The 24,890-nt window shown below is 52.2% G+C and overlaps 1 protein-coding gene and 1 long non-coding RNA gene across 21 annotated transcripts in view; one reads left to right on the top strand and one right to left on the bottom strand.

The window, feature by feature from the left end:
* The window catches only part of LOC135262786 (uncharacterized), a 656,092-nt gene that overhangs the window by 347,862 nt on the left and 283,340 nt on the right, over window positions 1-24,890 (top strand). The gene's annotated exons all lie outside the window — the stretch shown is intronic.
* LOC135262780 (RNA-binding protein Musashi homolog 2) overlaps window positions 1-24,890 on the bottom strand; it is a 246,435-nt gene that overhangs the window by 163,029 nt on the left and 58,516 nt on the right. For all 20 annotated transcript variants that reach the window (XM_064350001.1, XM_064349999.1, XM_064350000.1 and 17 more), the window contains exon 6: window positions 19,540-19,632. In XM_064350001.1, coding sequence (XP_064206071.1) covers window positions 19,540-19,632 — 93 coding nt within the window. The remainder of the gene's footprint in view (window positions 1-19,539; window positions 19,633-24,890) is intronic.

The following is a 24,890-nucleotide window of genomic DNA, read 5'->3' on the forward strand; positions in this document are numbered from 1 at the left end:
GGGGGGGGTCGAAGGTCAGGCAGGGGGAGGACCCCCGATCCGGCGGCGAAACGTCAAAAGCCACCAAAGCGGCTCTTCTCCCGCACCCCTGCTCCCCCCCCCCGACCCAAGGATTTGTCCGGCTATTATGACAAACGATCTCATGCAAATGAGGACAGGCGAACCCCGCCCCGCCATCCTTGCACCCGACGCGCGGAGGCGTTCGCCCGCGCAAGCGTTCCGCTCGAGGCCGCGTCGTTTGACACTGTCAGATGAGACCGGAGCGTCACGGTAACCCCCCCCCCCCCCCCCCATCACCCGCCACTAAACAAATACAGCAACGTCGCTTCCCGCGCGCAGGGTAGACCGAGAGCGCGCAAGCCACCAGTTTTCCAAAAAGTCACATTTGAAATGACCTCACACATCCTCTCTCTTTTTTTTTACGCACGAAACTTTTAATTTAGCGAAAGCAAAGTTCCCGTCCTGCACTGGCTCGCCCTTCTCTGCGCGCTTTCATGTCACTCTTCCGTACCGACCCCCCCCCCCTCGCCCGCGTCAATTAAAAGAGGCCAGATTAGAGACAGAGCAAAACTCCACGGACACACACACACACACACACACACACACACACACACACACACACACAAAGGAGGGAAGGGCCTTTTGGAGGTCACTCCGCACCTGCTGACTCACAAACATGGCCATCAATGACTAATCTATCAGACTGCATCGCAGGATGTCTCCGCAGCACTCAGCTGGGCTATTTATACGCGCAACCTTAGCGCCAGGTCACACCAGGGAACGAAAGGCTATTAAGAAATATAACAAATCCATTATTTATTAATTAAGGCTAATGTTTAGCGCTGGGCTGGCTCGGTCACCAGCAAGACGACGTCTTTTATTAAAAACAGTAGACGCAGCACGTAGATATCCGCGCTACCCAAGCCTGAAGGGAATTTATTTATTCATTTTTTGGTCTCAAAAATTTTTTTTGTAACCACAGTGGAAAAAGAAAATCTGCTGGGTTTCAGGTGGAATGTGTGGGGGGGGGGAAATAAAATGGCGAGGAAACGCGAAGACCAATTATCAATGGTGCGACGCGCACCCGGGGACCCGCGCGTCCGCGAAGCGCGAGGGGGGAAGCGATCTCATCAGGACGTGTAAAAACGCGCTCCTCAGCCGAACATGCAAACGGAAAAAAAAGAAACTTCGCAGACATGCGAGACGAGGCGGAGGCGCGCTTCCAAAAAACAAAGACGGAGCGAAGGGGGGCGCGCTCTCTGGAGCGAAGGACGACGGGAGAGGGGGGCGGGGTGTTTGGGGGTTTTTCGCCGCCGCCCGGCGTCAGCGACGGCACCAATTAGAGCGCGGCGTGACGGTTGCGTCGACCGCGGGGGCAGAGCGCCCCGGCGAGGAGCGCCCCGCCGATCGCCCTGACGACGGCCCGCCGCGCGCGTGACAGTACGCAGGCGTGTGCTCCGCCACACGCACACACACGCTCGCTCACGCACGTGCACTTACACTACACACACACACGCGCGCTCTTTTTCAGGATTCATCACGCAGAGACAGCAAGAAAAAGGTGATGGGGGGAAAAGGGCGGGGCAAAGGTGGCAGGGGCAGAGAACATGGCAGACAAATTCCCACACAGACAGGCCGGGAAGAAGAAGAAGAAGAAGAAGAAGAAAAACGGCTGGATCTCCAGCTGCCTCCACAGTAATTACAGAATGTTGCACCTGACAATCACCCTCCGTCTCCTCCCCACCCCCCCCCCCCCCTCCACTTCTAGCCCTCCCCCAGGCTTCTCAAAGACGCTTTTGCGGATCTGGCTGAATAACCAGGCCGCCATAAACCGCCACCGAGGTCAGGGAGCCGTACCGAAGCGTTCTGCTGGCTGACGGTCGGTTAATACCCAGCAGGAGAAGCTGCTCGTTTCTCTCGGCCCGACCCGTGGGAACAAGAGCGCAGGCGGGGACAGCGGAAGAGGGAGTGACCGGATGGCAAAGAGGAGCGGGGCAAAGAGGAGCGGGGCAAAGAGGAGCGGGGCAAAGAGGAGCGACACCAGGCCGCTGCACGGCGTGACCTCGCCAAGCGTCAAAAGATACGTTAAAACCGTCGTGAATTCCGTGAGGTTTTTTTTCCCCGAAATGACGCTTCCGCCCCCGACCCCCCCCCTCGATTTCGGGACCGTTGCCGCGCACACAGGGGTGCGCGGGGCGCCTCCGTGGGATCTCTTCAGAATGCAGAATGATTGGTCACGCTGACGCTGAATTAAAGCACTCCGGAGCGAATCCGTCGCGAGCGCGAGGAGAAGGAGCAGATGGGCGGCAGGATCGAGTCTTCAGTCGCCTTCTATAGAAGCTGAAATATTCAGCCAATAGGGGGCTTTTGTCAAACGGAATCAGGTGTGATGGGGGGGGGGGGGGGTGAACTGTGGAGGAGCGCTGCCAGTTTCCCCCCTCAGAAGCAGCAGCAGCTGGGGGAGACAGTGAGCGCAGCCTAACCGACACCGACGCGTGTGCACCGAGAACGAAACACCGCGCGCGTTAGCTTAGCGTCCTTAACACTCTTCAACCGACATACATAAAAACACATACACACACACACACACACACACACACACGAGCAATGCATGTATAAAAGGTGCCATCTCAACACGGTGAAACCAAAATACGCATAAAACACCCTTTTAAAAAAAGCTGAGAATCTGTACCTGAACCACAGCTGAACTGTATGATTACAAATAAAAAAATATGGACTATAGGGATAAATCAAGAAAAATATGTTTGTCCCAAACAATATGGAACTCACAGTATATATATATATATATATATATAGGTGTGTGTGTGTGTGTGTGTGTGTGAAATGTAATTAGACAATCTGAATGTTATACCACAAAATATAAACCATGGAATTAAGATGGCACTTCTGTTCCTGCAGTTGCATCCTGAACCGGACCAGAGGTCGTGCTGAGTGTTTTATGTCAACCCCGTGCATAATTACCCCGCAAAAACCACAAAGTAAACGGCAAAATATTCATTAAAAGCACCGCTTTTACTTTAATGCCGCATTGTTTTTTAATTTTATTTTTTTTAATGGCTGACCACAGCCAGCACTGCTGGATTAAATACTGAGTTGTAACACCCCTCTTTCTCAAACAGCCATTTCCATTTCTCAGTGAGTAGAGCTGTGCTCTAGAGGTTCCACGAGGCTAGGAGGGAAACTGAGCTGCTGCAGGTTCTGCCCCATCCCATGTGACTCACACACGGACACGACTCCAAAAAAAGAGTCACGCCTCTCCCGGATTAAAGTTCGCCCGTCGGCCCCAACCAACGGCAGGCCCAGGGTCCGCTCTCGGGGGTCACTCGCTGGACGGCTGCCCGTTTAGGACACGAAACGCGGTGAGAGAGAACACAGAAACTGCACCTAAGGTGGGTGGTCAACTTCACAGAAGAGGACGAAAAGTGTGGAAGAAGCTTCGCTACACCGGGACAAAACAAGGCACCGGCTCCAACAGAACCAGACAGAGGCCTCAATTCCTACTTTTAAAGATTAAACTTTTTTACATTTTTTTTTTTGGTTAAAGAAATGGTCCCGTTTCTATTTAAAGCTAGCCTGTATGTGGACTTAACCTTTTTTTAAATCACCACTTATAACAGGACTAACTGGAGCCGAAAATGAACTTGGAACCTGTGGAAATGTGCTTCCAATGCACCAGCCATGCTTTCCGAGACTGATTAAAATATATCAATCGCAGCCGTTTTATAAGAAATTAGTTCCTCGTTACACTATGACGTGATGGCTTTTATAACACTCTGTAGCACTTTTAAAATACAGGCACACCCCGCTTCCTTAGCCTGAAGCTAATCAGCGTTGTGCAAACCAGGAAATGGAAAAACACTGGGGTAAAAAGAACAGGCCTTTAAAAAAGCAGGCCTCCACGCCTGTGATTACGGCATATGGCAGGGGTGTAGCACAAAATTCTGGGCCCTATACATAAGCAGTCTCTGTGGGCCCCCTTCCTCTCTTGATCCATGTCTCTCACGCATCATTCCAGGCTTTTCGAGGGCCCTCCCCCCGGAGTAGTCAGTCCCACTCCCCCCCCCCCCCCACACGCTCAAGGGTTGGTCACGTGCGGGGTTTCTGAGCAGACCGCGAGGACCGAGGCAGGATGCCGTGAAGGGGACCGAGGGGACCGTACGTTCAGGCATGATCGGGTCCGAGACGGGCGAACGAGGACCGCACGGCGACTACACATCGACCGCACGCCGACCGCACCTGGAGACCGGCAGCCCAGGTTGTTCCCGGTTGTCTCCAGAGGACTGCCTCCTCGTTGGGGTTTTACAGGCCGGTGACAGTGTGAGGGGGAGGTGGAACAGACCAAACCGCGCACACACACGCTCCCATTTCCTACAGCTCACCACACACACACACACACGCGCACACACACACACACACGCACGCGCACACACAGACATGCTCCTGTTTCCTACAGCTCACCACACACACACACGCACACGCGCACGCACACGCACACACACACACACACACACACACACACGCTCCCGTTTCCTACAGCTCACCACACACACACACACCACAACCACCACACACACACACACACACACACACTCCCGTTTCCTACAGCTCACCACACACACACACGCACACGCACACGCGCACACACACGCACACACAGACACACACACGCGCGCGATGATTCCAGCGCGTCCTGAAAGACAGGCTGTCAGCGCGATTGCCTCCGTGACTGCTGGAGTGAGACGCAATCTGACGGCTCAAAATTACTGCGATAATACAAGTTAGGTGAGTGGCATTAACCCCTCCCTCTCCTCACACGCGCAGAGGTGGGGGGGGGGGGCTACTGGGGAGGAGCGGTTACAGAAGCGTGCTGGAGAAGGACGGCTGTCCTCTTTACACAACCGCGCACTCTTAAGGAGTAACAAACACGAAACTAAAACCGTCAGATGCTCCAGGTGTGGACTCGTCACCAGAGGTTTGTTTTAAATCGCACTGTCCCGCACCCATATCCAAAACAGGACTCCCTTTCCCTTTCATCAACGTTTCTGGATCAAGGTGGGGCTGCAGTAAGGTTGGGTACGGCCTTAAACTGTCTCCCCCTTACAATAGCCAAGGCAGTCCGGGACAGCAGGGATTTACAAAGGTCATAATGGTCTTCAGTTAGCAACGGCTACTCGTCTTTGTGTTTACTTTTGCGCACACAAAAACACACACACACACACACACACACACACACACGCACACAGAGAAGAGGCCAGAAGGGGGGAAAGCCCTAAATAAAGCGATAGGTGCTGCGCAGCTGTGATTAGAGTATAATAGAAAGAACGCAACATGAAAAATAAGCTTTGAGTGGTCCCACAAGATTAAAATCCGGTTCGCCAACAAATATAGGCCAGTAATTGCTTTATTGCATTAGATTGCATCACAGCGAAGAAAGTGGGCCGTGTAATTACGAATTTTAAAATATCAGTTTGAAATTAATTTGTGTAGAATCTTGAATTTCAAGATAAAAATGATGTAAAAAAATTCCAATTTCTAAATTCAGCCGCACGTACCATTATCTTTTGTAGGACACAACGGGAACGGCAGGGGAAACATTACCACCGGCTGTCTCCGAAAATGGACTGCGGGTGCGTGGTTCAAAGTCTTTTTAAGGAACGGAATAAAACGCGTCCGATGCGTGTCATCAGATAAGCCGACATATCGCTTTCCCCACTATCACGCAAGTTAAAAACAACTGTCACTTTACTTCACCTTTCACACACGTAACAGCTGTGACCGCACAAACCAGGACTCGTGTGTCGTGGACCTGCTCATCGTCTCTGCCACCGGAGGGGCCGGAGAGTGCACACACTCATCTGTGAACAGGCTGTGCGAAGTCCCCGCCATGCCAGCATTCGGCATGATGAGCCCCCATTTCCAGACAGACAAGTCAGCAGTGGCCAGTCAGCTGGAAGTCAGTGATGGTAACACAGCAGGGGGCAACAGAACAGTATTTGAAGCCACGAGCAGTGATAGTGTGCGAGCGTGTGCGTACGTGCGTGCGTGTGTGTGTGTGTGAGTTTGTGTGCGTGCATGTATGTGTGTGTCTGTGCATGTGTGAGTGTGTGCGTGTAGGTGTGCGTGTGCGTGTGTGTGTGTGTGTGTGTGAGTTGGTGCGTCATGTATGGATTTGTGGAGTGTGTGGTGTGGTGTGTGAGTGTGCTGTGAGTAATAAGTGTTTGTGAGAGAGACTGTGGTAAGTGTGTGTGTAGAGTCTCTGTGTCTGCATGCATTAGCATATCTTTGCATGTGTTTGTGTGTCAGTTGCTGACGTTTGCGTGTGCATGCGAGTGCGTGCGTGTTTGTGCGGTTGTGCATGCTTGTGTTCACTTGCGCGGGCGTGTGTGCATGTCTGTGCGTGCGTGTGTGTGTGTGTGTGTGTGTGTGTGCGTGCGTGCGGGGAGAAGGTGGGTGGTCAGAAAGCTCATGATTCACTCCTGATCAGAAATAATTAGCCACATGGTGGGTTGAAAGGTAAGCGAGCGGCAGCCTGTGAGAAGCTTTAAGAGCGCGCGCTGTGGTCACCCTGGCAGCCCTGGTGACTGCGTTAAGCAGGGACTGCCTGATCAAAAGGTGTGGGGGGGAGGAGGGGGGGTGGGGGGGGAAATGAAAGGAACAAACTAAGAAGAAGAAAGCCGGGAAATGTAATTATTTATCGCAGCTGAACGCAACAAGCCCATCCATCTTCCAGCTTCCCTGATCATTTTTAATTAAGCTGGGGCCCGCAGATGAGAGCTGAGGCTCGCCTTTATTCTCTGCAGCGTCCCGCTCTGAGTGAAGGCCACTGCTTCTGCACACACACGCACACACGCGCAGGCACACACACACACACGCACACACACACCACGCACGCACACACACACACACGCGCACGCACGCACGCACGCACGCGCGCACGCACACACACACACACGCGCACGCACGCACATGAATACACAGGCCCGGACACACACACACACACACACACGCACGCACGCACGCACGCAGGCACGCACACACACGCACGCACACACACACACGCACGTGAATACACAGGCCCGGACACACACACATGCTCGCCCACACACACACGCGCGCGCACGCGCACGCACGCACGCACGCACGCACGCACGCACACGCATGCACGCACACACATGTGCACACACACACACACACTCGCACGCGCACACGCACACGCACGCACACGCACACACACGCATAAATTATGTCCAGATGTAATAAACACGTTACAAAAAGAAATAAATCTCTTATGCACGAAGTTAGCACTTGTCGGGTGTTAATACAGCAATACAAATTGCATTTTGACGTGCAAAACTAAATAGTCAGCTACCATTCAAGTACAGAGAAAGCAGCATAAAGAACAGCCATACAGAACAGCTGCCAATAATAGCAGAGAATGAACAATATCTCATGAGTTTGCTTGGCCCTTTTCTTCGATCCCACCGTCTGCTGGCCTCAAACCACCAGTCCATGAACAGGGCCAAAACTACCACACACAAGAACTTGCAGCCCAGCTGTGCAATTGTCTGGATCAGTGACTGATACAGCAGATTTTTTTATCAAAAAGATTTCTCCGCAAACTGTAATCAAAGGTGCACCACCCTTACCTCGAGTACGCTGACTTTACCATCCTCCTCCTCATCCACAAGAAACTACATCCCACGTATTAGCAGTAATGTTTATAAACATGACAATCATTATTTCAATAATCTAAAATGTAATGGTTTCATCTTTGTACAGAGGGCCAAAGAAAAGATGCGCTATCCTTAATTACCAAATCAACAATTCCACTGTGCCAAGCTATCCAGAACCCCCTGTAAACAAGACAACCAGTCAGAATGTGAGCCACAGGCTCAGCTACCTGCTCCTGATCATGGAGTGCACAGTACGTCTGGCTGTAACAGGCGGGTTTGTGCATTTGTAATGGTCAGATCACATGATCTTCCATTGTGACACACACACACACAAACCCTCATAGTCACACACAAACCTTCATAGTCACACACACAAACAAACACTTATAGTCACACACACATGCAAACCCTCATACTCACTCACTCATAGTCACTCTCTCTGACTCTCTGGGGCCTGGTTCCTAAACACGTCCCCGCTGTACTCTGTTAGGGTTAGGGTTAGGGTTCTCTGTTCTGGGGGGGATGCGCCCCGGACCACACGGCCACCGAGTGAGCACCGCGAATGCGCCCCGCTCCGCCCCGCCCCGCCGAACGGCTCCGTTCCACAAAGCTTCAGAAGATGAAGGGCGGAGAGGGGCCCCAGAGGCGCGGGGCCCGGGAGGGGGCGGGGCCCGGCAGGGTTTCCTTAAACTCTTTTTGGGCCCGCTCCCTTCCCTGGCTGGGAACGAAAGGCGGAAATGAGGCAAAGCGGTTTCCTGCGCCAGGGCGCTCACCAGGCTCGAGCGGAGAGAAAAAAACCCACGACCGAGCTGCTGTTCGGAGCCAAGACGAGGCCGAGCATCTGCGAGAGGTTCCCCGTCTCAAAGACAGACAGTCCCTCTCATCTTAATCCCCTTCAGCGTCTGCCCCCCCCCCCCCCCCCCACACACCCCCCTCACACCCCCCCTTTGTTCCGCGGGACTCGTGGCGAACGTCTCGGCGACGCCCGCCGATTTTAATCGCGGCTTTACTTATCTGCGGCCCCAGCGACGGTTTCCTAGAAACGCTGAACGCGGCTTCCGCGCGAGGCTTCGGCTAAAAGCTTCTGCCGAGCGCCGAAATTGTCGTTTTTTTTTTTTAATTGCGAGAGAACTCCGGCGAAAGCCGGGGACGGCATCAGATTACCGGTTTCGCCGTCGGGCGTCCGGTGTCGGGACAGACCCGCCTCGCGGCCGGAAAACTGCGGAATTCGCGGAATTCGCAGGTGCGCCTTCCGACCCTACCCTGCCGCCACACACACGCCAACGTTTCAGAAGCAGCGACGCGTCACAGACAGACCACGTCTCAAACAGCCCAACAGGGCACAGCCACACCCCCACAGACAGGCATCGCCCCAACCAACCCCCCCCCCCCCCAACCAACCAACCCCCCCAACCCACAGGCTTTCAAAATTCACCCGACAGCAACCAATGTCACAAACTCATTAAAATTTCCATATGCAGACAATATCAACGTGGTCTTTGATTTTGCAACGGAAATAATTTATGAGAAAATGCAAAAATAAGCTTTTAGTTTTTTACAAGGAAAATGACATGAAATGCATTATTAATAACATTATCTGAATACGGTTATATACTGTATATACGGTTTCTGCACATTGAGTCCGCATTAACCTGAATGTTCAATGTAATTCTGCTGAAATAACCTTTAATGTTTTTTAAACCTTTAATAAGCTTTAATGTTTAGTCATATTAGTACATCAAAACAATAGTGCTGCTTCAAAAACGTTTCTTGTCGGTTCTCTACACGATCCGATACTCTGGTGCCAAACTGAATTTGCATTGAAATTCATGGCGGGAGTTTTGAAGGCTGCAGTCATGCTCATCGGAGTGACTAGCACCTGCTCACAAGTAAAAAATCCCCGACCACTTCCCCCTGCCCCCCCCCCGTTCATCTCTCTCGATCGTTGGCCATTTTCACTTAAACTCGCTTCTAAACGACACCGGCCAGCTGATCAAATCTTTTTTATTTTTTAAATTACACATTTTCAGTCACGATCACCTTGACTTCCTCGTAACAAATCGATATTTTACAGGAGGGTTAAATGTAACACTCCACCGCTTCAGGGAGAAAACGGAACCGGTTTGCTCTGCGGCTGTTCGGCTGAGTGTGGGGTAACATGAGCCGACCGCACGCCCTGAACTGAGTCGATGCGCAGCAGGCCTCCTTCTTAAGCGTCTCCTAATGGCAAACGGCGTGTCAGCAAAGTCCGTCCCCCCCCTCCCCCCGCCCGCCCGCCCGGCCGCCCCCCCCCCCGCAACCTTGGTCGCTTTGAAAGTTCATTAAATGCCAGGTGATGTAGTGGCTTTTCGGTTAATTAGTGTTGCAGGAGAACTGCCCTCCGTCCACACCTGGAAGTGTCACTCAGTGGAAACAACAACCTGAGCCCCCCTCCCTCCGTCCCTCCCCCCTCCCTCCCTCCTCCCTCCTCTCTCCCTCCTTCCCTCCTTCCCTGCAGAATGCCCAACGGGGTCGGTCGGCTCGCGATAAACGCACGCGTCAAAGAAAACGAGCGGGAAAAGGCCCTCTTCCCTCCGCGGAGGCCCCGAGACGTCGAGCGTCAACATCTCCAAAATAACCGTAACTCGTGACACGTCGGCGGCGGTGCGTTTACCGCTAAGCATCAGGCTCTGCCGCCTGGCGCCCGTCCAGGGGACTTCCTGAACGAGCGGGCGGCAGAAGCGCGGCTCGGCCCATCTCTCTGCCCGGTGCGAGGCTCGGTACTTGCGTGAGGCGTCCAATACCTCCGAGGCTTCGTTAAGCCTCTGTGTCAAACTACTCTGCAGACGAAAACATCCGCCGTCTGTCTAAGCGAAAGAGGAAACGAAACAAAGACATTTAACCCAGCGCTTCCACTGATTGGGAGTTATCACCGGTGGTTGGGTTTTTTTGTGTCGTATAACACCATTGCCACAGGAGCCCAAGGAGGCTCCAAGCCCATTTAGTTAGGCTGCAAACTCATGCAGTCGACAGTTCTGGTACAAAGACATGAGCATAAAGACAATAAAACAAGACAGTTAAGTGTTACTTCGAAGCTGTTTCCATTTGTTTATTTATTTATTTTCCATTTATCTTTCCATTATTTTACCGCACGTTTTCATGCTGCGAATTTAAGCACGCACCCAACATAGCCGCTTTCCTAAAAAAAAATTTTTTTTTTTTTAAACGACGAAACGCAACGTGTTTGTTTTTGACGAGCCGGCGCAGTTAAATCGCATCAGGAAAAAACGAAAAAAAAAAAAAAGGCAGAAAAAAAATCGCTTAGACAAATAAAGAACACCAAAAAAAAAAAAAAAAAACCCCCTCAAAAACAGGTTCAGCATCTCCTCAAAGAGTCCCCCTGCAATATGACACCGTAATTCAGTTTCTCGTTTGGCTTTCTGTCGGCGGACGCGGCGGCGAGGAAGCTGTCACTCACGCCGGATCCAGCCACGCCGGGGCCTTTGTGCCGCCTGAAATATCGCCCATTAGCAGGAGTCCTCCTCCTCCTCCCGCCCGCACGCACGCCACGGGGAGGGAAACGCATTTCAGCCACACAAAGCAGCAGCCTTTATGGGGGGGGGGAGATTAATTTGTGGGCTGTGGTCTGGGAGGTTGCTCCCCCCCCAAGCCCTCATTTACAGATCACAAGTGGCCCCTGACTGAAAAGTTATTACAACTCCTAGGCTCTCTCCACAGGTTAATGCACCGAATTTATGGATTGAAAAATCCCATATGTCTCCGGAAATAAGGTGTGAGTTTTTTTTATTTATTTATTTACTTTTTCTAAAGCCCTAATAGCTCCTCCGTCTGATTTCATCAGCACGTTTCATGCCTGCAGGAAAAAAAGTGTCAGAGCGGATTCTGAACTCTCCCGGCTTTTAAGGGGCGATGGAGACGGGCAAAAAGCAATCTGATAGGGAGATGCGCGGCATCGAGATGACTGCAGCCCGAGCTCCGGAAGCTCCTTTGACAATATCTTCAAACGCGGGCAATCTGAAAGAGCGCCTTAACCTCGCACTTCACAAGTCTGTCCGTCTTCCGCCCATCAAAAGGACTGCCGCACGCCACCCTTAAGACATCCTGTCAGAGGGAGGGAGGGAGGGAGGGAGTGAGGGAGAGGGAGAGGGAGAGAGGAGGAGAGGGAGTGCAGAAAATCCCATCCAATCAAGTTCAAATCTTCTTTAACAAAACCGTCCCTTAAGTGTCCCAGCGGGGGGACCTCTGGCCCTTTGGCCGATGACCCGGCGAATCGCCAGCCAGGCAATCCCATCTCACCTTGAGGAACCTTTCGGAAGCATAAAAGAGTGGGAGGTGGCGGGGGGGGGGGGGGGGGGGGGGGGGGCGGTGCCCTGCCGGGACCTGCAACGACATCACTTCCTGGAAACAGCAGGTCGGCGCGCTAGGGGCACCTCCGGGCCCGATCGGCAGCGACAGAGCGTCAGCGCAGACACAGAGACCCCCCCCCCCCCCCCAGGTGTGAGGAGGGGAGAGGGAGAAGCGCGGCGGGAGGAAACGGCGGAGGAGTCGGACGCACCGCCACAGAAGCCGTAAAACTTCCGCCTCTTTTAAAACGCCCCCCCCCCCCCCACCCCCGACTCCTGACTCCTGGAAATGTTCCCAACACACTGAGCAAACAAAAGGTCACAGGGAATATTAAATCACTGCTGCAATTGGGCCCTTTTATTTTCCTTTCGCTGTAATAAGTTCAGTCATCTCCTTTTTGCTTTTTTTTTGGTTAAACCTCCCTTTTTTAAACATTTTTTTAGGGCCGTGAGGGGGGGTGACGGGATGAAAGCGCCAGACGGGCCCCTGAAGCGGGGCGGGAACTCTTTTGGGTGCGCGTCTGCCTTTCATCACGCGCGCGTTTAAAGATCATTTACGCTGTAACTGTTAGAAGGTGGCGGGGATTCTCCCCCCCACGCCCCCCCGCCCCCCCACCCGCCGCTCAGCCACAGTCAAATCCCAGAAACGCATCAACTTTTGATTTTTTTTTAAAATAACCACTGCCATTCTGTTCGATATTCTTCAAAGTAACAGGCTTTTCCGAAAAAAAAAAGAGAAATAAAGAAAGAAAGAACGAAAGAAAGAAAGAAGCCCCGGCGATGTTTGAGCCGTAATGGCGGAAGGAGGACGAACGCGAGCCCGCAGTCGCCGCCTCTCCGATCGAGGACCGTTCGGCCGGCCGGCCAGCTTTCGGGGGGTCCTGCTCGGCTCCGCTCCGGTCCCGACACTGGGGAGGAGAGGGCTCTCCAAACCAAACCAGTCGCTTTCTCAGTTTCATCATTTTTTAAATTTAAAAAAAACTGCCACTTTTCTCCGGAAGTTAGGCAGCGCGGCAGGAAGGCGGACGGAGGCTGCGCGGCTCTGACGAGGACGGCCGCGTTTGGAGCGGCTGCGCGGCGGCGCGGCGGCGCGCGCTGAACTCACGCTCCGTTTCGCCCGCGCGGCGCGCAGGTGCGATGTAAACAGAGGAAGCCTTCAGGTGCTCGCACAGCTAAACAGCGGTAAACAAAGGCTACAGGGCTCGTGTGTAATAAAAAAAAAACCCCACGCGATTTATCCAACAAACATGTCACTTTCCGTCAGATTAGAAGTGAGCGCTGCGTTTAAAAAAAATAAAAATAAAAAAAAAAACAATTCTACCCAATGACACTGTGCACAGGCGTGACAGTCAACAATAAATGACCAATAAAAGACGGCCATCTGCAGTGCTGTTTACTTTATGTGACGCCGTGTTCGCGTAGCATTATTTAACATGACTAATTATCTTGAAAATCTACAATCTACGAATCAGTGGCGCATGGCGCAGTTTTCTGAACCAGATAATCAATTGCCCTTCATTCTGCTCATGGCTGCTTAATGGCAGACCAGGGCTGGAAATAGATCTCAGCTGGAAAAAAAAAAGAACACTATAATAGGTTTTTTTTTATGCGTACGTTCAATTGGACCGACCATCTCAGAACAGCAGAGCAGATTTGTGGGTCCAAATGAGATGCATGTCTGTCCTCAGCCCCTCTCCCTACAGCCCCTCTCATGTCAGGTTCAACAATACCAAAGAGCAATCACTAGTGTTAGAGGATTTGTTTATGACTGGCCCGCTGTCTATTTTATTTATAATAGGCCAGTCTATTTTGTAGCTATTATAGGCCCTTGTGCTATGTTTGTATTTTTGCACAGGCCCATATGAAATGTTTTATAGGCTACAGCCTATTACGTGAGAGAACACAGGCCATAGTCTATGAATTTTATTTGCAAAACAAACAACATCAATATCATATTGTTCTGCTGAATCCACTACATTGTCTAACGTTTAGTACCTATTCGGAGTGCTGAAAAGTAAAATAATGAAACGTTCTGTGACGTGAACTTTGACTATTACTATATACAGTCTATAACTTTGTACGGCTTAGTCTTGCACCACCAAGAAACTCTGAACGGCAAGAGCACATGGATTCTGTCTCGGCTTATGATGACTCAGAAAATGCAGATTAAACTAATTTCGTTTTTCTATACAATGAAGAATTGTTGAGCATAAATTCCACAAGGCTGTTCTCACAGCAGACAGACCACAGGCAACGAACCTCGGCTAGCGAAGTTCGTATTATGCGCATTCTAATATCAATTAATAAATATAAATGACGTTCTGTTGCTTAATTAAGTGACATCAAATACACTAGCGGCTATCGGGTTTGGAACCCACAGCTTCATGCATATTTGTCCTCATTTAGTCCAGCTTATTGAAATATGAGCGACGTGTTTTTGCTGATAGCACACGCCTTAAATCGGGTCCAGTTTCCCAGGATTCCTGGGGCAACGTGCGTCTATTCCGGAAAATGAGAAAATGTTTCATTCTGAGGAAAAATGCTAATCCCCAGGTGGGAGAGGGAAGGCGGGGGCTGGTAATCAGAAAACTAATCCTGTCAACTCAAAAGTCAGGAAAAAGGTTTAGGCTTTCCTTTGTCATCTTTCCACAACTGCTCATCCTTTCACTCTTACCCAGGCCCTCACAAGTGCACACATACAAGCAGAGACACACACAAACACACACACACACACACACACACACACACACACACACACACAACACACACAGCACACAGCACACTACACACGCGCACACACACTGCACCTGTACACACACACACACACACACAATCACACACACACAGCGCACACACACACACACTAACAAACACACACATATACACACAGTATGCACGCACGCACGCACACACACACACACACACACACACAGAAGATAACACTGATGACCTGAGCCATGTTAACACTCAAAAATGTACCAATGATTGATGATTGCCGTCAGTCTGTAACTGTGATATATGACCCACCTAATCAGTCTGAAGCTGAATCAGAAAAAGAGTTCTGAATTTTTTATTCCCCAGCTAGTCCGCGATACCAAAATAGCCAGTTTTCATTTGGCTTAATGATCTCTGGTCACACATTTAGCCTCTTAAGTGCCTGATAATACAAGCACCCACCAGCTTCACTGCCCACACGGCCAAGACATCTCTTCCCTCTCAAACGCCGGAAAATACCGCTGCTCTGCCTGCCAGTATTTTCACAAACGATTTTTAAAAAGTGTGCAATCAAGAGCTTCATGGCCAACGGTACTCGCGTCACAGACATTTACGATTCTGATCCCCATTTCTGACGCGTGTACCTGGCTGTGACACTGCAAAAAAAAAAAAAATGGCTCAACCCTCTGGTATGTCCGGAAATTTAGAAGGAGATTTAGAGGAAGCGGAACCTGAACAGGGGCCAGCAGTGTAGCGTGTGACCTATTTCTGCATCGTCCACAGGCGCACACGGGCACAAGACAAAGCCGGAGAGGGAGATGAGTCATCAACAATGACAAAGGTGGAAAAAAACGAATTCAGTAAAAGCAAACGGCACAAAGATGTTTGCCAACAAGGCTGAGACTCGTGTCATGTTTGGACACAAAGAGAAAAAGACGTCAGCGTGCCTGCCTGTTTTCTTCAAAGTAATGCTTACATTCTGATAAGATCACAGAGATAAAATCTTTGCTCTGATTTAATTTTCGGTGTTTTTCACCTGGACAGCGAATGTAGTGAAACGCCCTTCGATTTCTGTCTTTGAATACTGGGACTAACAGCCGGGTTATCTGCCTTACCTTTTTTAGTACTAAACCAGGGTCCCGGAGGTTCGGGGAATTAGCATACGTTTGGGAGGCTTCCCAGTGAACGGGACGGGACGCTTCCTCAGTCTTCCCAATTTAACCCTTCGTCGGTTTCCCGGTGGTCGCCGACTCAGCCGTTTCGTTTAGATCAGTTCAGAACGGAACTACAGACCCCGCCACAGACGCACAGCCAAGCACGGAACTACAGACCCCGCCACAGACGCACAGCCAAGCAGACGACAAATTCTAATGGGAAAAACTGCGAAATCAACACGGTGTTTCAATCATCTCCATCATCTCATTTCTAAATCCGATAAAAACCGCGTACGAACCACAAGACGACACACGTTACTCTCACCGAAAGAACAATTCAAAAAAAAAAATAATAAAATCGGTATTTAAATTGGAAACTTTTTATTTAACGTAGAGCCCTAGTGGCAAACAAACAATTTCACCAGCAGGACCGCGCGGTATCTGTAGTATTTACCGGTTCGGATGAGGTATCTGAGTGTGGCTGCTTGTGTTCAGCAGAGCAGGAAGCCTGGCGCAAGGCACTAATGGACCTAGGCACTGTTTTTTATTCGCTGCGCTCCGGAATAATAGAATGTTGTTATTAAACGTTAGTGGTCCGGCAGGTATGCTAAATTAACTAATATGAAGTCCTGAATGCAGTCATTACAGCGAGAGGCACGCGGAGTTTTTCATTTTCCACCTATCCGAATTCTGCATTCTCGGCGCATGCGAAATGGCAAGCATGATATTCGTTTATGTTTACCACAGACAGACTCTCCCTCGCCAAGCAAAGCATCCAGTTTAGAGTCCCCCCCCCCCTTTTTTAGGTCTGCATGTATGCTAGGGGTGCCAAGGACGACGAACACGTCACCGTGACGACGAGGCGCAACCCTGTTGGGTTGGGCGAGCGGAATCCAGCAAGGTGCTCGGCCAGGCGTACCATCGTTTCGCCCGACAGGAAGTGCGCTCCGTCTGCGCCCCGCCTCCTCCTCCCCCTGCCTCCGGCACCCATCGGCCCCCCCCGTGGAGGTGTGGATGGAGCCGTGAGCCCTGAAGAGGTTAAACGTGCTGGGGGGGGAGCGGCCGTCACTGGCCCCCCGCCCAGCGGGACATGGGAACCGGGGCAGGGGGGGGATAAAGGCCTGATTGTAGGACGGCCAGCGGTTTGGACACCACGCACAGGCGAGAGTGGGGGGGCAGGCGTGCGGAGGGGGGAGTCGGGCACGGAGAGGGGGGGGGGGGGGGGGCAAAGCAAGCAGGAGTTGTTTCAGCTTAGTCAAATAAGACCGCGTTGTTTTGAGACACAACCCCAAGCCGATTAGGGTAAACCAATGACTAAGCATAAGCCATCCCAACTAATTAAGCCGTTCACCCTGATTAGTCGCAGATGAAGAGGGCTCAGTTTTGGCCTCGTTGATTTTTTTTTCCTTTGCGAAAGGTTGAGAATTGGGGACAGAGGTCATTGCCGCATACTTATCTTACAACATGAGAAATTATTAAAGGTATAGCCGTCCTTTCCTGTGCATTCATAATTCTTCATTAGTGTTGGTTTTGTTTTGGTGAATGGCAATGTACTAGGTGAATGGCATTGTATGTGCAGTGCCACAGTTGACACAGTAAATAGGTGACATCTTCACGAGTTAAACGCTGAACATACAAGCAATACGACCAAAATCCGAAATAAGTCAGAAAGCGATAATAAATGGTGCTGCGTGCAAACAGGCACTGTAGAAGCCACCCGTTCCCTCAGACGGAGCGACAAAATGGAGGGAGGAAGTGGGGTCCTCTCTTTCTCTCATTTACGAGACCGTGGCGCGTACGCCGCGAGCGGATCAGCGACGGGAAAACGGTGTCGGCTCACGTGCGTGTGCGGCTGCACCTGTCAGGCGCTCCGCGCGCGGCGTACGCTAACGCTCCGGGGGGGGGGGGCTGCGCCTGCAGCTCTGCGATGGCGACACGCGGGTGGAGGGGGAGAGAGGGCAATGCCGTGCCCTTACTCTGACGCATCCCGCCACCACCCCCTCGCCGCCCCCCCTGCCCGCGCCCCCCCCCCAGCCCCCCAGCCCTGTCAGCGCGCGCTCGGATCCGAGTCCTCAGGCTGCCGCGGCGCACGCCACACGAGCGGAGGAGAGACGCGCCCGCACAGGAAGACAGATTCCGTAACCCCCGGCGACCCCGCCACCTGCTTCCTCCTCTCAAAGCCGCGAGCAACCGCCATCCCCCCTCCCCCCGCGCGCCGAACGGCCCCGCTAATTGGGACCTGCTCAGGCAGCCGGGGGCACCACGGGGTCTGCCCCGAAAACCCCCCCCGGCCCGGGGAACTGCCTCTGCCGCCGTGCGGCCTCCGGCTGGGCGGCGGCGAATCAGCTCGACTTACTCCAGCGTCCCCAACCAGCGCATCCCAGACAGCTGACTGACGGGCCCCCCCACGCCACCCTCACCCCCCCCCGGCCACCCTCTCCAACCCCTTCGACTTCATTTCGGTTCTCCCGCCCCCTCCCACCTTCCCCCCTCTTCAACCCCCTCCGACTTCATTTCTGTCTCCCCCCCTTCACCCCCCCTCCCCCAAACGGATAATGCCGCTGTTGTCGGAGTGTCCCGTTTTTAAAGCGTATACTGAGAGAGAAAAACTAAATGAATTGCTTTTTCTCTCCCTCTCTCTCTCTCTTCCCCCCCAGATTGACTCTTGGCGGTAACAAGCGCGCCGCGCGGGTGGCAGGTTGTATTGGACGGCCGAGGTTTGTTTAATGAATGCCCCGGCGGCGCCTGACAGAGGGGCGCGGGGGAGGCGCGAATGGCGGGAGACAGACGCGGCGGCGGCGGCGGCTTCCTGCTCTTCGCCCGACGCGGCGCGGGCGCGGGCCGGCCCCTGATTTCTCGCGCGGCGGCAAAGGAAAGGCGCACTCAATCAGGACTGATTTGTTTGTCTCCTCAGAAGAGCGTTTGAGAATTCCTTCAGGAGGGCAAACAGGGGAGGGGGGGAGACACGGTTATAAAGGGGGAGGGGGAAAAAAACTTTGTATAATCAAGTCAATCAAGTCGTTCAATCAAGTCAAAACGCGTGGAGCCCGTTCCAGTCACGATGATTACTGGAGAGGTTTTTGAATATTTACTTGCCGCTCATGAGTGGCTTTAGTTACTTTTCCGTCGCCGCGCCTGCATTAGTATTGACGCACGTTTCCGTAAACTAAAGAGTCGGCGCCGGGGACGGATCCTGAGCACCGAGCGCACTTCCCACGTCGGCTTAAATCACCCAGAAGTCCTGCCGAGCCGTTTTAAAAAAAAAAAAAAAAAAAAAAAAAAAAATGTTATTGTTCTCCCACCCTGCAACAAAACCGCGTCTTATTACATTTCGGCGGCGATGATTCACACAGGAAGCTGTCACCTACGCCGGGCCGGGCCGCAGCCGAAAACCAGGTCTCTCATCATTAGAGACAGCGCCCCGATGCCTCGGGTCAGGGGCACCGCTTCGTTTCAACGCAAGGAATTCAGCCGAGGATTGTTACATTATACCGAGGATGACAATGAAAGCCCCGTTTCTAAGAGCTGGGTCTAAGGAGCACGCATTCACACATCTCACTCTCAGATCTCTCTCTCTCAGCTTAGCAACAGACAGGGAAGAAGAAGAAAAAAAAAAACCCAATGTGATCTTACCTTCCCAAATTGTTCAAAATACTGCTTCACATCTTCCACTACCGTGTTAGCTGATAATCCGCCTACAAATATTTTCTTTGTTCTTGTGACCATCTGGAAGAAAAAAAGGGAGAGGAAGAAAATCAGCGAGGCAGAAAACAGCTGGGTTCAGGCCTGATTGTTCCGAGACCAAACGCCAGATCAACAGCAGGAAGTGCACTCAAAGGAGATGAGCGTTTTGGGCCTTTCCACATCCTTCCTGCTCAAGTCTTTTGGGACGGCTACCAGCATTTGATTCGGGAACAGAGCCTAATACCCATCTCTCTCTCTTTTATTGAGAGGAAAACCACCTCATTTCAGAGGGCGGGAAAAAGAATCACACAATCACACACTATCAGAAGATCCACTACTGACGAGACTCACAATTCCAATACCTAACCTGCTGTATACCTAACCCTACCAAACCAAAAACCAGCGACATCAAACCTATACCTCAACCTACCAAACCAAAAACCAGCGACATCAAACCTATACCTCAACCTACCAAAACAAAAACAAGCGATATCAAACCTATATACAACCCTACCAAACCAAAAACCAGCGACATCAAACCTATACCTAACCCTACCAAACCAAAAACCAGCGATATCAAACCTATACCTAACCCTACCAAACCAAAAACCAGCGATATCAAACCTATACCCAACCCTACCAAACCAAAAACCAGCATTATCAAACCTATACCTAACCCTACCAAACCAAAAACCAGCAATATCAAACCTATACCCAACCCTACCAAACCTAAAACCAGCGATATCAAACCTATACCTAACTCTACCAAACGAAATCATGTGCGATATCAAGCACAATCTGTAGTCGCTTAGATGGGGGTGGTTCACCTTCTCTGAGTACCTTCTACAGTAAGGCAGGGTCAAGGTACATTTTAGCAGAAGGCGACAAGAATGCTTATGCAAGCACGATGAATGCCAGGGTCCCTCTGTTCCTCTGCAATGTTAATTTGTTCTGTTCTACAATACATTCAGGTATTTCGCTCCAAAAACATCAACACTTTAGATAGTGGGAGGGGGAAAAAAAAGAGAACTTATTAATTTTTCAAAACACAATTAACTTGCCCGGGAGCCAGGAATCAGAGTGCACTAAGCCTCAATTAATTCCAAAGCAGAATAAATATTGAGCATTAATAACCAACCCATCAGAAAGGGCAAGACTACACAGCTAAGTGCACCAGCAGCGGGGCAGGCTCTGTGCGTTCACATACACATCGCCTTTCACAGGAGAAGGACAAATTAATGCCAAATTCCACAGTAATGGAAAGTTTCGAGACACAATTTCAGACACTTGTGACATACAAATCACTGCAGAGTCAGTGAGGTAGGTGGTGGTGGGGGGTGGGGGGGGGGGGGGGATGAGGGGGGGTTTGACCGCCCCATAAACGCTTGTCTAGACCTCGTAATTGTTAAATGGCGAGATTGAAGGAAAAAGCCTAATTTTGTGCATGCCCGGGAACGCCGGCAGAAGAGAAACAGGGAGGCACGCAAGGCGGCGAAGGGGCCCACCCGTCCTTTTCCGCTATAAACCGCACCCACCGACTGCCCCCCCCCCCGCCCCCCCCCTGTTCGTACGGCAAGCAGGACGTCGCGTGACGTCACCGGGCCCGGCGCCAGGGAGCGTAGCGGTCCCCGTCCCGGAGCCGAAACGTTCCGGGGGAGGGGGCGGGGGGCGGGTCATCCGGACCCATCGGGGACAGCCCGCTCGACGGAGGGGGGGGGGGGGGGGGGTGGGGGGGGGGGAGGCGATTGATGATAAAAGGCGGTGTGGGTATTTATCAACATCACTCACATTTATCACGCTGGATCTCGGTAATGGAAACACGCGCCGGCGCTCGCCTCCGCGGGCCCTCCTACATCTCTTACAGCTGTTTCATCTGCTTCCCCTGATAGATAATCCCGCCGTCCTCCCCCAGCCGTTGTAAGTCATTTTCCTCGCCTTCCGCCGCGCAGCTTGTCCGCGGCCAGTTAAGTTTTTAGCGCCGTCTTTATACTTTCTGACAGGGCTGCCCAGGGGCTGATGGGATTTCTCAGGCCCTGGAACAACGCAATTACTCTCTCCATTTTTCTCCGTGGTGACAACAGACAACAGGCCTGCCCCCCCCCCCCCCCCCCCGTTTCTCCCCCTCGGCCCTCTGGGGAAATGGCGGCAGCGTCGGCGGCGGCCCGCGGCATGTCCGCTGTGCGTGCGCCCGCATGCGGCCCGGCGTAGGGAGCCGGCCCGGCGTCCCCGCCGCTTCAAACGGAAGATGGCCGCCGTTCGCGCGGTGCCCGCGAGCCGTTCGCCCCTAGCCGACGGACCGTCCAAGTGACCTTCACCTGACCTTCACCTGACCTTCACCCGACCGTTAAGGCCCCGTGTCCTTGGGCACTGTCCCCTCAGCCTTCCTCAACCGTCCTTTCAAAAACAATATTTTTTAAATCTTCACACTATGAATCATTTGCTTGTGTGACCTGTCCGTGTTCATAAGAAAGAGAACTCTCGAAGGCTAAAAAAAAAAATAAATAAGGGCTAACAGCCGGTCTTTATAAAAAAAGCCACAGTTCCCACTGAGTGCCTACACAAAGCACGGTGGAGTGCCACCTCCCAGAGAGCGCCAGGGCTGTGATTGAGGGGCTGCAGTAATGGACGGAGTTGCCACATCTTGTAATAACATGCTTCGACAGGAGAAGCGGCTTCTTTCTTATTGCTCGGGGATTTGCAGTTACAGCGTCCACAGTTAATATACCAGCCTCTCATTATTTGTGCAAATTTGAATAGCTCTGCTTGGGGCGCGGGAAAGGGGGGAGATGCCAGCACAGGAACGGTGATGTGTACATGTCAGAAATAACCACAGAAAATAAAGACACGTGAAAATGACAGGCACAGAACAGGCAGTAGTCAAACTGGGAAAACTCATACTGATGCCAGAATAATTTACACACAGACAGACATACACACACACAGACAGACAGACAAAACATACAGACACACACAGACAGACAGACAAAACACACAGACACACACAGAGATACAGACAGACAGACAAAACACACAGAAAGACAGACAAAACACACAGACACACACACAGACATACACAGACAGACAGACAGACAGACAGACAGACACACAGACATACACAAAGAGACAGACAGACAGACAGACAAAACACACAGACAGACAGACAAAACACAAGGCACACACACAGACACACACAGACAGACAAACAGACATACAGACAGACAGACAGAACACACTGCTCAGAGATGTGACGTTAGTGAGTTTTCCCCTCTGCTCTCCTCTCCTCAGTGAGAATCTCCCATCGGGCTGCCGGTGAGAGATACTATTATGCGCAGCTGAAATGGGTTGAGTTATCCGCACTTTGGCTGCAAGGTGCAGATAAAATGTAAACAGGAATGAAAGGAGAGACGGGGCCATTCTGGGGAGAAAGGAAAAAAGATGGCCTTTCTTTCTTCCCCCCCCCCCCAGGGACAGAGAGCCCTGGTTCTCCACAAAGCCGGGGGGGGGGGGGGGCGGGCTCAAGACTGTCTGCCGTCTCCAAACCCAGCCAGGATTTTTATATTTTGTTTTATCAAAGTAACTGTGTTTAGATGTCAGAGCGTTATTGATCCACAGAGTACGCGCGAAATGGCCTAAGCACGGGTCAAATCCTCTTTCCGAGAGCGCTTTTTAACCCCCCTCTGCCAAACCTGCTGGATTAGCAGGCCACTGTATTAAAAAAGCCGTCACCATAAATAGAGGATTAAAAGTCAGATGCATCTCAAAATGCCCCTAGCACGAGAAGAAGAAAAAAAAAAGCTACTCGGATCATCTCTTTCATACTGTAGAAAACACGAGTTATAAGTGACAATTTATTATTGCATCTCCTCTCCTTTGGGCTTAAAGCAGATCTCATTAAGATCTTTCATTAGCCGCGTGGCGCTGAAATGCCCCGAAACGTGAATCCTCATCACAGCCCGAGACGACTTCAAGAGGGGATGGAGATAAACAAAAGGAGGCCGATCCGACCCAACCCAAAATACCGCGGGAGAGACTCGACTCAACTAAAACAAGCAGCCACTACTACAAAGGCCCCGAGAAGGACCCCCGGGGTCAGGCGGAGAGCAGGGGGGGAGCGCTGGAGTGAGACGGCGCACCTGCGCTCGCGTTCCCGGATTAGCCGCGCGCTAACGGTGACCGGCGCCGCCCCCCCCCCCCCCCCCCCCGCGCACCGCGGTCACACCCCGAGCTCGGCGCGGTTATATTTATATTCATTTATAATGTTTCGCTGATTAGCCGCAATTCAGACTTTCCGCGTTGATTAGGGCAGACTGACACGGGTCCTTTTCCCAAAATAAAGAAATAAACAAACGAGAAGAGACACTTGTGTTACAACAAGCAGGCTCTTTTTTTTTTTTTCTTTCTTTCCCCCCAGACGTGTTTTTTTTGTTTCTTTTTTTTTTTTTTTACCCGTCCCCCAATCAGAGAGCCCCCTCTCCCTGCTTCCTGTGTGTTGATTTTCAAAGCAAGCTGATTAAAGTGAGACAATGCGCCCGGCGATGTCTCCACCCCCTGCTCCCCCCCCCCCCCCCCGTCATCGTCTCGCATGGCGCACGGAGGCGCTGATTACGGGCTTCCGGCGCCTTCCGCCGAGCCGCCGAGCCACCGCGGCCCGGCAAAAAGGCGGCGCCGCTAATAATTCCCTGCGGCGTGTGCCGCGAACGAACCCGCCATTTTGCTCCGGTTAACCCCCCCGCCCCCTCCCCCCCCGGCGAGGCGTGTGTCACCGACGCTGATGCGTGATTGGGGTGCCGAGCCTTTCCCGCAGATCCGGCGGCGGCGGCGGCAGCACGCTAGCAGGGCTGCGGCACGGCGTTAGCGTTAGCGGCCGGCGGTGGGAATATTAATGCGCCCGCGCGCGAACGCGCTCGTCTGCCTCGTCGTCGGTAAGAGCGCGCGGAACGCCTCCGACGGCGGCGGCTAACCCTGATTGACAGGCCCGGGCGGCGCGGGACCGGGCGCAGCTGATTAGTCCATTAGTTACATTTCTGCCACCGCGCCGCCCCCCCCCCCCCCCAGCCGCCGAGCAGGGCACCCGTACGGAAGAGCGGGGGAAAGGAACGGTCCAGGGGGGCTGGGGGAAAGGGACACGCTACCGCTGGACCCTGGGGCGCCGTGCTTAACCTAAATTGCCTCGGTAAATCTCCAGCCGCATAAATGTGTCATTCTGCAGGCCTCTGTTGATAAGGGCCGGAGAGAAGCCGGAATAAAAATAACAATAATAATAATATCACAGGGGCTCAGTCACTGTGCCTCACACAGGA

The sequence above is a fragment of the Anguilla rostrata genome, chromosome 9, assembly GCF_018555375.3.
Source record: "Anguilla rostrata isolate EN2019 chromosome 9, ASM1855537v3, whole genome shotgun sequence".
In the NCBI taxonomy this organism is placed as follows: Eukaryota; Metazoa; Chordata; class Actinopteri; order Anguilliformes; family Anguillidae; genus Anguilla; species Anguilla rostrata.